The 14,893-nt window shown below is 44.6% G+C and overlaps 1 protein-coding gene across 1 annotated transcript in view; it reads right to left on the bottom strand.

The window, feature by feature from the left end:
* Positions 1 to 5,826, bottom strand: part of ACSF2 (acyl-CoA synthetase family member 2) — a 68,519-nt gene extending 62,693 nt beyond the window's left edge. The window contains exon 1 of the mRNA XM_056862369.1: positions 5,732 to 5,826. Within this exon, the coding sequence (XP_056718347.1) occupies positions 5,732 to 5,826 (95 nt within the window). The remainder of the gene's footprint in view (positions 1 to 5,731) is intronic.
* Between the last annotated feature and the right edge of the window lie 9,067 nt (positions 5,827 to 14,893).

The following is a 14,893-nucleotide window of genomic DNA, read 5'->3' as shown; positions in this document are numbered from 1 at the left end:
CCTTGTAAAAGTGACCTTCTGAGCTGTTTCATTATATAACAGTTCTAATTTCTTCATTAAAATGCCTTCCTGAACATTTCTGTTTTGCACATTCTGAGAAATCATAGAAGTGTGTGTATGTGGGGGGCTTCTCATATCAAGGAAGAAAGAGAAAGATGGGGAATACGGAGTCAAAGCTGCGGCAATTTTGTGACAAGGGAGTGAGGTGGTCATTGCTGACGTGCAATATTAAACATGTTTGCTTCTCCTGCTGATGATAAAATGACACTTCACCCTGGTATCTGGATAAAAATGTACAGTATGGCAAGGTAAATGTTGCACTTTCACCATTTGATTGTGCAGAGGTTAACCTAAACCTACCTGCACAGGTAGGCAAAGGGCTGCAGAATACTTTTTTATCTAGCTGTCAGTCCGCTTAGGATATCAATTCATATATTGATGGAGATAGCCAGAAAAACAAACACCCTTTCCTGGGGCCCCAGGAGAACTCCTCATTGAGGTCTAGCAGCTTGACACCCAGGCCAGAAGAATAAATTTCACATCTTCCATGGTAGAATGAGGGGCCTACAGGAACCGTTTTGCTACATTGATCTATCATTTAGAACACAGTAATAATTACTCAATATCAATAGGTACATCTAACTGCTTTCTGATTACTTCCCCTCTTTGTATATCACATCTCTACCAACTTCTCTCTCTCTTTCCCCATATTCCAGTTATTTTTTGTCTCTTTCAGTGCACCCTTCTAAGCCCACTGACATAGAAGAGTGTAACTCTAATTAGGATTGCTTTCAACTGAGCCCATGCATGCTTATTTGGGAAAACGCCCAAATTCAGTAGGAATTTATTCACAATTAAGTCCCACTGAATTTGCTAGAACTTGTTTATTTAGAAATATGCATAGATTCAGATAGGAAAAAAAAGAAATAGGTGTGTATAAATGGCCTCAAACACTCATATACATTCCGAAGGGAATGGGGACACAGGCGGTGTTCTCTTCAATCCTTCCTGTCAGAGGAAGAGAAGATAATGGCGGTAAACCACTGGCAGTGTTGGTGGTGCCAGCAGGAGCTTTTTTTCCAGCTTCCCCACAGCATCATGGTGCATTCATGCACATCCCAGGGTTTCCCTGGCTTTTCTCCAGCCTTTCTCAAACCTGCTTTGCTGAGAAGTTTTGGGGAAGATCACCGTAAAATCTGATCCTGTTCCTGCAGTGGCCATATCCACCTCTTACCACTGGGAGCTTTTTTTAAAAAATCAGCATTATATCGATACACTGTTATAACAATATGTGTAAAACATTGTGATTTCCCAGCTTTCATTTGTAAAAAAGTCCATAGCTCTTTCCATTGTGGAGATATAAAGGGAAAGGCATATCTGCTCAATGGAAAGGGCTAGAGACTTTTAAGAAATGAAAGCTGGGAATTCAGAGAACCCTTTACATTTGTTGACAGAATAGTATATCAGTATAACAATAATAAATTGCTGATTTAAAAAAAAAACTTGACCCAGGGGCTCTGGGGAAGAGGGAATAGAAATTGTTGGGGGACTGGGGCAGGGAAACTGCAGGAAAACCTGCCATGTGGAAGCCCTATTGCCACTGTGCTGTATCAGGAGCAGCAGCAACAGGGAAACTTTCACATGCCTGTCCTACCAACAAAAAGGAATTCCTAGGGTACAAAAAAATTAGAAATTATAGATATTAAAATGTGTACTGGAAATTACCATTACATGTTTGACATACCGGTAGTTGGGGTGGGGTATTCTATACTAGGGCTTCAATTTGTGACAAGGGAAGAAAGCGATTAACAAGTGTATTTAGCATGGAACATGGCCCCGCTGATCTTGCCACTAGATCCACGCCATACTAACATTATGACTAGACTACTGTAATACAATCTACATAAGTCTCCCCTCAAAACCAACTTGGAAACTACAGTTAGTGCAGAATGCTGCAGTTTGGTTATTATCAGGAACTGGGTGGTGTGTGCATACTATGCCCACTCTGCAGTCACTCCTTTGTCTGCTCATTATTTACCGAGTTCAATTCAAGGTACCGGGCATCACATACAAAGCCCTTCATGGCCTTGGATCCTTATATCTGTGGGATCCCATGCACTGCTGTGACAACATCACTCATCTGAACAGGGCTGCCTACTGGTGCCGCCATGCAAATGGGCAAGAGCAACAACGGCCTGTACACATGCATTCTCTGTAGCAGCCCCCACCATACAGAAACAGCCTGCCTGAGGAGGTGAAGAAGGCTCTCACACTTTTAGCTTTCTGCAGACTGTGTAAAACAGAACTGTTCAGGAGGGCATTCTTATAAAGCAGGGGTGGGGAACCTTTTTTCCGCCAAGGGCCATTTGGATATTTATAACATCATTCGCGGGCCATACAAAATTATCAACTTAAAAATTAGCTGAGCTCCATGGCCCGGGTAGGAAAGGGTTAACACAGTTTCTTGGGCAGTCCTAGCAGCTCCATAGCTAATTACACTTCTGCAAGGGGGGGGGGAGTTCCTTTTCTTGGCAAAACAAACTCACATCTGGCTTTAATAGAGGCTATTCCTGTCCGCGGGAGGGTGCAGATCACCAGTCTTAGATCCTTCTGGAGATCTGCCAGGACCCACAAAGGGCCAGACCAAATGATTTCATGGGCCTTAAACGGCCCCCGGGCCTGATGTTCCCCACCCTGTTATAAAGGAATGTGTGTGTGTATAAAGTGCCATCAAGTCACAGGCGGCTTATGGCAACCCAGTGGGGTTTTCAAGGCAAGAGACTAATAGAGGTGGTTTGTCATTGCCTTCCTCTGCATAACGACCCTGGTATTCCTTGGAGGTCTCCATCCCAGTTCTAACCTGGGCCAACCCTGCTTAGCTTCTGAGATCTGACAAGATCAGGCTAGCCTAGGCCAACCTGTTCAGGGCTTATAAAGGAATAGAGTTGCATTATAAAAGAATGATTCAGGAAGACAGAAAGAATAAGACTGCGAACTATACTGTGTGTGTGTGTTAAGTGCCGTCAAGTCGCTTCCGACTCACAGCGACCCTATGAATGAAAGTCCTCCAAAATGTCCTATTTTTGACAGCCTTGCTCAGATCTTGCAAACTGAAGGCTGTGGCTTCCTTTATTGAGTCAATCCATCTCTTGTTGGGTCTTCCTCTTTTCCTGCTGCCTATACTATACTACTATGTAGTATAAGGATTGCCTTTTCCCATATGAACCTACCCATCAACTGCAGTCATCTTCAGAGGCCCAGCTTTGGGTGCCTTCCCCATCTAAGGCTAAACAGGAAACAATACCAGAAAGGGTTTTCTCGGTCATGGCGCCAAAACTTTGGAATTCCCTCCTCAGGGAGATTCATCTGTTTCCATCTGTTGGTGTTGCCCACCAGGGGGTGAAGACTTTTTTTTTCATTTTGCATGCCTCCCAATAACTGTTATTGGCCCTCCTCCCTGGTTTTGGGGTTGGATGTTAGTGTGTTTCCACTGATTATTTGATAATTTTAAATGCTGATTATAATGTTCAAATGTTTTCATGTTGGCCACCTTGGGGACCCTAAATGGGTAGAAAGGCAGTATTAAAATGTATTAAATAAAATAATAAATAAATGCATTATCTGTTGCTGTATATTTTTTATCTTGCTTTTACTGCATTATACTCCTACTTACCTAGTATCATTTCCTGCACTGTTTAATGTTTCATGTTTAATATTTATGCCTTGTTTCACGTTTCTGCAATCCAAGTCCTATTACTTTGTTTATTAGAATTATCTTCATCCTACTGATTGAACTGGCTTATACTATGTAATCCACCTTGAGACTCAGTGAGAAAGGCAGACTATAAATACCATAAATAAATAAAATAAATAAAAATGATTAACATATTTTACACCACCTTTCCCTTGAAGCTCAAGGAGGTTTACAATTCCAGAAATTAAAAAACATAGAAGTTCCACTGAATTATAAGTATGACACACATTATTAACAGCCCCATCTACTGTGAATTGAGAAAAACAGAAGAAAAAAACACTTAGATGCACAGAGTTTTGCAACAGGACAAACCAGTTCTAACTTTGTACAGAAAGTGTGTATTATCTTCTTACCCAAGATTTAAAAACAACAGCAGCCAAATTGCTAGTTTCCTACTGGCTAAGTGTGCAAAAGTACAGACAACTTTTAAGCACGGACAGAACAGTTCATTTCCTGATGAAACTGCTGACCCAGCCGCACATGCGCTCCCTTTCACATGTTTGCCAAAATCATCTCTGATATCAGTAAATGTGCCAAGAAAAGTACAGGGTCCTGCCTACAAGGTAAGGGCCCCTTTCCAACAAGCCGCAATCTCAGTTTTCAACCAGGGTAGCAAAGAGCAAGGGAGCCTGCAAATACTAGAGCCCCTCGACTGCAGCTGGTGCTTTGTACTGAGAAAAACCAGTTTAGAAGTAATCAAAAGTGTGTTGTTTAAAAAGCAGATCCAGAGGTAATCATGACATTAAAACATAAGGTACGGGCTTCATCGGGCCGGCTTCAGTGCTCTCTTTCTACTTGTCGACTCAAGGTCAGTTGCTTCAACTCTGCGCTCCGGCCACTGTCCCCATAGAAAGTAGACGTTGGGGAGGGAATGCCAGACTTGTGCAGATGCTCTCAGGGAAGAAAGATCCTCCACTCAGAGCACCAGAACACACAAAAGGGAATCCTGTTTCTGAGGAAGGCCGACATTCTTCCACTCACCTCCTACTCTCCTCTGGGCTCTCTCTGCTACAGCAGCCTGTCGTCGCAATCATTTGGCATGTGCCCCCCCCCATCTCCAAACATGCGTGCAGACATAACAATCCCCTCCCCTTCCCAAGGGCACCGCTGCCCCTGACCTCCCTTCTCCTCTGCCCTCCAAATACCTGCATCCCATCTCCTCCAGCAGGTCTCCCTCCAAGCCCCCCTGTCCGCCCACCCCCTCGATTGCAACGCCGATCCTGACCGGGCATCGATTCATCCGTCGGTTGTTTTTAACCCCTTAATGTCTCGAGAAAACTTTTCCCGAGACACCCCCCCCCACCCATAGAAAACTTCAACGTAATCGGGATCCCTCCCTCCGCCTGCCCCCTTCCTCGCACTCTTCCCGTTATCCTCTTTTCTCCAGACCCCTTGCTTCCCTGCGTTATGTGCCACCCCCACCCCCGTTTTACTCCCCCCCCCATAAAAAGCCCGTCCTCCTCCATCCCTTGCCCCTGTACCTGAGTAGTCGAAAAGAGCAAGAGTCCAGGAGCACCTTAAAGACTGACACAAATATTTTCTGGCAGGGTGTATGAGCTTTCGTGAGCCACAGCTCACTTCTTCAAATATCTGAAGAGCTTTCGTGAGCCACAGCTCACTTCTTCAGATATCTGAAGAAGTGAGCTGTGGCTCACGAAAGCTCACACCCTGCCATAAAATAGTTTTGTTAGTCTTTAAGGCGCTCCGGGACTCTTGCTCTTTTCGACTACTCAGATATCTGAAGAAGTGAGCTGTGGCTCACGAAAGCTCCTACACCCTGCCAGAAAATAGTTGTGTTAGTCTTTAAGGTGCTACTGGACTCTTGCCCTTTTCTCTGAAGAAGTGAGCTGTGGCTCACGAAAGCTCATCCCCTGCCAGAAAATAGTTGTGTTAGTCTTTAAGGCGCTCCGGGACTCTGGCTCTTTCCTACTACTGCAGACAGACTCACACGGCGACCCACTGGGAATCACCCTGTACCTGAGACGATGAATGCCTCGGAAGCCAGTTCGGTTCCGCAGCACGGCCAAAACCTCCCGGGTCGCTCTCTTCAGCGGGCCGGTGGTGGAAGCCATGTGTGTGGTGGTGGTGGCGGCGGCGGCGCGCGCCTCTCAACCTCCCGGCAGAGCGCAGCTAGCGGCGCCTCCCTCCCATGCCGGCGCCTCCGGCTCACCCCCGGCGCGCGAGGGCCACCCACCCAGCGGCGCCGCCAGGGCTCCGGCGGCTCCGCCCAACAGCTGCGGCGTAACGGCGGAGGGGGGTCCGCCGCGTGGGAAGGAACGTTCTTGGGAAGGAAAGCCCGGAGCTGTCGTGCTCCGAGGACGGAGACGGGGGCGCAGGCGCCTGGGCAGGGGTCGGCCAACTCATGCGCCCAAAGAGCCAAATAGCAACAGTACAACGATTGCGATTTCTTTTGGGAGCCAGCTTTCTTACACTTAAACGATGTACGTAGGTACCCTGTTTATGAACTTAATAAACTTTAATTAAAGTTTTACGTCCTAATTAAACTATAGGTACACTGAATAAAACTCGATATCATACTTAATAGTGATCTTATTTATTGATAAAGATTAAATCGGGAGTCCCTGCCATTGCCCCCTCCCCGTCCGAAGTCCTCGTCTGGAGGCCTGGTCTACCGCCATAAAAGCCTATTGGCAGACCTGGCCTTCTGCCGAGTCCCATTGGGAGGCCAGGTCTACCCATTGGCTTTTTTGGCAGTAGACCTGGCCTCCGGAGGCCTATAGAAGCCAATGGGTAGACCTGGCCTCTGAAGGGGGACTTTCCCCTCCTTGGAGTCCAGGTCTACCGCCAAGAAAGCCAGTGGGTAGACGTGGCCTCCCAATGGGACTCAGCCGGAGGCCAGGTCTACCCAAGGAAGCCCCCCCCCCTGCCCAACAGCTGATAGGCGGGGGGGGGGGCAGGAACCACCGAGCCACCTGCCCAGCAATCGCAGGGCTAGAGGGGAGGCTTTAGCCTTTCAACCATTGAGGGTGAGGGAAAGGGGGACCTGGCCATTCTCCACGGCAGGGGAGGGGGGGAGAGATAGCACGCCCGCTTGCCTGCTCTCTCTCTCAGGAGTGCCGGCTCCGCAGCCCGGCTGCCGGTGCGAGCGAGCGCGAGAGCAGGGGCTCCAAACCAAGTTCGGAGAGCCGCACTCAACGGGCCAAAGAGCCGCATGCGGCTCAGGAGCCACATTTTGCAGAACCCTGGCCTAAACAAATTTGGGGCAGCTGCTTCTTTTCTCTCTCTTGGGGTTCATGCGCCCGCCTCCCCGTTTACATCCCCAAGTGGGGAATGGGGCGGGTCTTGATTTTTTATTTTTTATAACAGATGGGGGGCAGCCCACGTGGTGTAGTGGTTGAGCGCGGTGGTTTGGAGCAGAGGACTCTGATCTGGAGAGCAGGGTTTGATTCCCCTCTCCTTCACGTTAGCGGCGGAGGCCTTTTTGTACAGCAGCCGCACACTGGGTTGACATCTTCGTTGAGCTATCCACGACCACCCCAAGATCCCTTTCTTGGTCTGTCGCTGCCAGCACAGCTCCCATCAGTGTATATGTGAAGTTGGGATTTTTTGCCCCAATATGCATCACTTTACACTTGCATTGAATCTCATCTTGAATCCCTGCCCCAGGATGTGGTGATGGCTGCCAGCTTGGAGGGCTTTAAGAGGGGAGTGGACATATTCATGAAGGAGAGGGGTATTCATGGCTATTAGTCAGAATGGATACTAGTCATGCTGCATACCTACTCTCTCTAGTATCAGAGGAGCATGCCTATAATTTTGGGTGCGGTGGAACACAGGCAGGATGGTGCTGCTGCAGTCGTCTTGTTTGTGGCTTCCTAGAGGCACCTGGTTGCCCACTGTGTGAACAGCCTGCTGGACTTGATGGGCCTTGGTCTCATCCAGCAGGGCCTTTCTTATGTTCTTATGAGGCTGATCTGGTGAACTGGGTTTGTTTCCCCACTCCTGCACATTAACCCAGCAGGGTGACCTTGGGCAAGTTGCAGTTCTGTTAGAGCTCTCTCAGCCCCACCTACCTCACAGGGTATCTGTTGTAGAGAAGGGAAGGTGACTGTGAGCTGGTTTGATTCTCCCTTAAGTGGTAGAGAAAGTCAACATATAAAAACCAACTCTTCTTCTTTGGTTAAGTTAGGACTGGCCAGGGGCTAATCTTGAAAATTAAGTTGTCACTGAAATTTCAAAAAAAAAATTACCATTAAGCATGTATAATTAACAGCTGTCTCCTTATGAATTTCAAAATCCTTGGAAAGGAAAAGAGATTCAGTGAGCTTCTACATTTGGCACAGCTGGGTGACCTTGGGCTAGTCACAGTTCTCTTAGAGCTCTCTCAGCCCCACCCACCTCACAGGGTGTCTGTTGTGGGGAGGGGAAGGTGATTGTAAGCTGGTTTGAGTCTCCTTCAGTGGTAGAGAAAGTCGGCAATATAAAAAGCAACTCTTCTTTCCCCTCCAAACTTCGCTAGGGAGAAAGGGCATTAAAGGGGGCGGGGGGCCCTGAGGGGAAGCTCAGTTCTTTTCCCCGCGCCTATATTTTGTGGCAAGTACTACTTCCTCCCTCCAGTTGTAGCCATGAACAAGGCAGACTAGTGGGGTTTTTTTTAATATAATGTGTTCATCCGTTTAGTGTGGCACTGGAGCGAAGCTCTGTAAAAGGTTACATAAGGAAACTAAATACTGAAAGGCGGAAACAGAAAAGATAAAATCTGGTAGCGCCTTTCTAAACTGTTTACTTATGGAGCATACGCTTCCGTAGACTATCACCTGCTTCACCAGGTGTCTGTTGAACTGTGAGCTACTAGTGCAATCGTTTTGCATGAACACCAAAGGGAAGGCACACGAAGCTGTCAAGGGTGCGCATAGACTTATCATTCTTGCTAATGCGGCAAACAGTAATCCCTGTATAGGCCTCAATTAATACCGTCAAATTTCCAATATTTTATCCTTCTGCCACCTGGCAATCTATATGCTTGCCTGACTACAGGTGGTTGAGGATGGTAACTCTGAAGTCTCTGACAGAATGACCAGGGAAGTTCAAAAAAAAAAGATTGCTAAGGAGAATGGTTATCAGTCAGGGATGTTGTTTTTGAAGACGCAGCTGTTCTGGGATCCAGCATCTTATATTTTGGATGATTACAAATATGTTTTTGCTTACATATCCATTTTCCTTTCTGCATGTTGCTCCAAATAATGTTACGTGGTTCTGTGACAAAATCCAATAGGCACAGTTTTTCACAAAAGTCATCACACCATTGTGTGATGAATGATGGTTAGTGCAAATATATTTTTAGTTCTGTCGCTGTTACCTGCCTACTTTAGTACCTGTATGATAAGCTGAACTTCAGCAAATGACATTTCCAACATATGGATAGTGATGATAAACGTTTAACCTGATTAATTTGTCAATAATTACAACTACAGGGGTGGCATAGCAAGGAGTATGGTCATGCAGGGTTCGTTGTAGTCGGGGAGTCTCCCTTCTAAGAACCCCTCCTGCTGCACACACAACCCCAGAGCTGGCAAAGACCTTGGCTATTGTTCCACCACTCTGGTTCAAGGTCCTCACTGGAGAGGGTCCAGAGCAGCCTCCTAGCCCCCCAGGCAGCACCCCTCTTTATTCAGAGTATGCTGAATACAGGGCAGAAAGAACCCAGGTGGAGTGGTAGGGATCCCCTGGAATTACTCATCTCCAGACTACAATTCCCTTGGAAAAAATGGATGCTTTGGAGGGTGGACTCTATGGCATTGTACCCCACTGAGGTCCCTGTTCTCCCCAGGCTCCATCCCCAAATCTCCAGGAGTTTCCCAACCTGGATCTGGCAACCCTACCCCTCCATCCCCTGCCGGTGGCCAGGGGGGATCTGGCAACCCTACAAGAGTAAACATGGGGGGGAAACCAGATTAATTAACTAAATACTGTAATAATTGTCTCAAAAAAAGAGAGAACAATTGAGAAAATGGAGAAAAAACCAACACAATAGGCATGCTATATACACACAGTGCAAAACGCCCACAGAAAGAAGCCAGTTGTAAAACAATAAAGTTACTGGACCTCTAGCTCTGTTTCAATACCTGGTCCTATAAGTCAACTGTCCTCCCCACTGGTTGAAGGTCTTGGCTACCTAGGCCCAGGAAGAGAACAACATCCCTATGTACGGTCTTATATGCTCTCATGGCAAAACATAGGGCTGCCAACTCTCGGTTGGGAAATTCCTGGAGATTTTGGGGGTGGAGCCTGGGAAGAGGGGTGTGGGGAGGGAGCTCAGCAGTGCATAATGCCAATGACCAGCTGTCCCCAACAAGGTGCCCATGGGTGTCATGGTGCCCAACACCTTTCCTGGTGCTTGCCAAGTTATTTTAGAAAGTGGGTGGGGCCAGGTAGGACTTCTGCCCAGCAAGGCTTCTTATTAGCCATTGGAGATTTGATTGGCTGTGCAGATTTTTTTTTAAATGTTGCTTTAGCAGAAGCTGCCACCACAGCACAAGGAGCTTCATTATGTGATTGCAGGTAAGCTGTGGTAGCTATTTTATGGCTGGCTCTGCCTCCTGCAGCAGCCATTTTGTGGCTGCACCCACCACATTGTGTCAGAATTCTAATGGTGCCCACAGGCTGAAAAGGGTTAGGGACCCCTGCCATAGACTCTACACTTCAAAGCAGACATTGTCTCCAGGAGATCTGCTGGAGATAGTCGTAATGCTGGAAGGTCTCCAGGCAACCCTACACCGAGGTAAATACCTCCTGTAGTGACACTTGCATGTGCTGATCATGCAGACACCATGTTTCTGAAACTCACTTTCCATACACAGTTTAAATGTCATCTGTACTTTGTTCTGTATTGGTATGAGAATATATTGAGGCAATTAGCACTTTTATAGCTAGAACATTTGAGTGGTATGCACCTTTGTTCCACAAGGTAAATTTATCTCCTTAAGACAAATGTGCAGCTGCTACCGGAATATATGCCCCAAAACCACCTTAAAGGAAAATGTTCAGTTTTAAGGCTACAAAACCAGTGTGTGTGTACTTACTTACCATTAAATTCAGTGGGATTTGTGTGTGTGTTAAGTGCCGACAAGTTGCTTCCGACTCATGGCAACCCTATGAATCAATGTCCTCCAAAATGTCCTAACTTTTTTTTTTTTTGAATTTTTTTTATTGGTTTTTATAATATAAATTTTCCATGTTAACAAACAACAATATACGTAGTATTAAAAACTAAATCATAGGTAATGTTGTTATAATTGTTTAAGTGCTAAATAAAAATAAAAAATAAAGGAAAATTTATTGACTTCCCCATCACTTCCGTCCGCCTCTTAATAAAGTATTCTATCCCATCGTGATATGGTCTGATCTTAATTATTCTCATATCTCAATTAGGTTTCAATCACATTATACTATCAATATAATTAATTAATTACGTTTCTTTATGTTAACAATGTCATCTAGATCAGATTAAAAGGTATTCTTCCATTTTCCCCAGTCCTAGTTCATATTCACAATATTTCATCCACGCCTCCCATTCCCCCATAAATTGAACATTGTCTTTTTGATTTAAAATAGCTGTAAGTTTTGCCATTTCCACCAGTTCAAACATTTTCATAGTCCAGTCTTTTTTCCCAGGAGTGTCTGCCCCTTTCCATTTTGCTGCATAAAGCAGTCTTTTCATTGTTCTCCAGATGTCTTGTATTTCCAATTCCGAAGCCATGGTGAAGAAAGTTTTAGGTAAACATCCTTCGTTTTCGTCTTTTGCTTTTGATTTTTTATCCAAAATTGGGAGAGTAACACCATTGAAATCGCCCATCAAAAGAATCTGATCCTTTGCATACTGAGAAATCAGTTCATGTAGTTGTCCATAAAATTTAGCTTTTCCTTCGTTAGGTGCATATATTCCTACTACAATCGTCTTTTGCCCCAATATTTTGGTCTTGATAATTACAATTCTGCCTTCATTGTCTTTGTACAGTAGTTCAGGACTAAGGCTAGAATGAGCATATATCACAACTCCCTTTGTTTTTGTTTTAGCCGATGCAACAAATGCTTGTCCAAGCATTTGCCTATCCAGGTATTTTTTGTGTTTTGTTGCTATATGAGTCTCTTGCAGACAAATTAGGGAGTATTTGTATTTCTGTAGATATTTAAAAATTCTAGCCCGTTTGGTTTTTTCATTCAAACCATTCACATTCCAAGAAATTACTTTTGCCATGATGTAGTAATTATTGAAGCAAAATATTCAGTCTATAACACAGTGCCTCCTTCTGCTCCCTGTGGTGGTTCTTCTTCTTCTTCTTCCTCTTCCTTTTGTTCCAGGGTTAGTCCTTTAAGCTCTGTCTTGTATTTCCTCAGGAATTTTCCCACATCCGATGGAGATAAGATTGTCATTTTCATTTCTTTGTAGGTGAAAGCCAAGCCTTGTGGCATAATCCAAAGATATTTGATACCATTAGCTTTCAAAACAGACACAAATTCTTTGTAATTATTCCTCTGTGAGAGTAAATGTCCTTTAATAATATTAGAGGAATATGTCCTTTAATAATATTTAATATGTCCTTTAATAATATGTCCTTTAATAATATTTAATATGTCCTTTAATAATATTTAATAATATTAGAGGAATATCTCCTGCTGAAACCGGACTGTCATAGTGGATCTTCATGATCCTGTCCTTGATCCTAGTGTCATAAAAAACAATCATGAGATCTCTTGGTTTAGATCTTTTCATTCTAGCAGGTAATGGTATTCTGTAAACTCTGTTAATGGCTTGGTTCAATTCTTGTTCTTCTATTTGAAATAAATAAGCCAGATTTGGGACTACAGTTTCTTTGTTGTCTCCCGTCATATCTGGAAAATTGCGCAGACGAAGGTTGGCTTCTCTAACTCTCATCTCCATCATTGCTATCTGATCTTTAACAGCTGTCTGATTAGTTTGTATTGTTTCAATCTGCTTCTCTTGGCTTGCTAATTTTTTCTTTGTATCCTTGTGTTCTTCCATCACTTTCTTAACTGATGAATCCATTGCTTGCATGTCCATCTTCATAGTATTCATTTGGGTCTTTACAACTTTAAGGTCTTCTGTAACCACAGCTAGCTTTTGGTTAATAGCTTGAGATGCTTGGCCAAGATTTGTCATCATAGCAGTCAGCTGTGTCATTTGTGTAGACATCTGTTCAAACTGTTTAGTTGTTGCCTCTGTTTGCTTGGCTAACATGTCTTGCAATTTCTTTTCCATGGTTAAGGTTTGTGTCGCTTCTTTCAGTTTTGTATAAGCAGGGCTATGTAATGAGCCAGAACGGGGTCGGGATGCAGACATTTACATTGAAGTAAGGCTGGTAAAATACATGTCCTCAATCAGGACCCTCTGATTAGTTGTTGATAGAAAATGTTTCAATGATCAGCTTAATAATTTTTTCGCTTTAAAAAGACCCCTATTTCACTTTAAAACAGCTTTTTAAAGTTTTGAAATACCAGCGAGTTTTGCCGGCCGCTCTAGGTCGGGTCAATCAGGAAGTATTCCGGAAGTTGATTTCACCGTGGACCTTCTACCACCTCTTCTCGATGGTTGTTCCCTTCAGGAACTATTTCTATGTTACTCGAGTGCGACGTGTATCCGGTCCTACGAGTTGCTTCTTGAGCGTCTAGAGGTGAGGTTCTTATCTTAAAGTAGTCCTTATGGTGGTTGTAAGGTGGTGGAGGGTAGAGTCTTATGCCGAAGTTGCGTTTTGGCGATTTCTTCCCTAGGTGCCCTCGCAGGACCGGCGTCCAAAACTCCGAGGGACTTAAAGAAGCTCCCTCAGAGTATTTGGGAGGTCAAACTGCTTTTGCGGGCTGCAGGGAGTTCCTGCTATCCGACCCACTTGCAAGGATCGGGTTGGGATGCATATAGCATCCCAGGATTAACGCAAACTTGGATTTCTCCCAGGACAGCGTGGGGAAACGTGGCACTCACCCCAGCGGCACCACCGGAAGTCCCAAAATGTCCTAACTTTGACAGCCTTGCTCAGATCTTGCAAATTGAGGGCTGTGGCTTCCTTTAATAAGTCAGTCCATCTCTTGTTGGGTCTTTCTCTTTTCCTGCTGCCCTCAACTTTTCCTAGCATGACTGTCTTTTCTAGTGACTCTTGTCGTCTCATGATGCGACTAAAATACGATAGCCTCAGTTTAGTCATTTTAGATTCTAAGGTCAGTTCAGGCTTGATTTGATCTATAACCCACTGATTTGTTTTTTTGGCAGTCCACAGTATCCGTAACACTCTCCTCCAACACCACATTTCAAAGGAATCTATTTTCTTCCTATCAGCTTTCTTCACTGTCAAGCTTTCACACCCATACATAGTTATAGAAAATACGATGGCATGAATTAATCTAGTCTTGGTGGCCAGTGACACATCCTTACACTTCAAAATCTTTTCTAGCTCCTTCATGGCTGCCCTTCCCAGTCTCAATCGCCTTCTGATTTCTTGGCTGCAGTCTCCCTTTTGGTTGATGGTGGAGCCAAGGAATAGAAAGTCTTGAACAATTTCAATTTCCTCACTGTCAACCTTAAAGTTGTATAATTCTCCTGTAGTCATTACTTTTGTTTTCTTGATGTTCAGCTGTAGTCCTGCTTTGGCACTTTCTCTTTTAACTTTCAGCAGTAGTCGTTCCAAATCTTCACTATTTTCTGCCAATAATGTAGTGTCATCAGCATATCTCAAATTATTAATGTTCCTCCCTTCAATTTTCACTCCACCTTCATCTAAATCTAATCCAGCTTTCCTAATTATATGTTCTGCATTTAGATTGAAGAGATAGGGAGATAAAATACATCCTTGTCTGACACCTTTGCCAATTGGAAACCATTCCGCTTCTCCATATCCTGTTCTAACTGTGGCCTCTTGTCCAGAGTACAGGTTGCGCATCAAAATGATCAGATGTAGAGGCACACCCATTTCCTTTAAAACCAGCCATAGCTTTTCATGATCCACACAGACAAAAGCTTTGCTGTAATCTATGAAACACAAGCTGATTTTCTTCTGAAATTCTCTCGTATGCTCCAGTAACCAGCGTATATTTGCAATATGATCTCTAGTGCCTCTTCCTTTTCTGAAACCAGCTTGAACATCAGGCATTTCTCGTTCCATATATGGT

Source organism: Euleptes europaea, chromosome 1 (assembly GCF_029931775.1).
Source record: "Euleptes europaea isolate rEulEur1 chromosome 1, rEulEur1.hap1, whole genome shotgun sequence".
NCBI classification, from domain to species: Eukaryota; Metazoa; Chordata; class Lepidosauria; order Squamata; family Sphaerodactylidae; genus Euleptes; species Euleptes europaea.
This window is presented reverse-complemented; position numbering and strand designations above follow the sequence as displayed.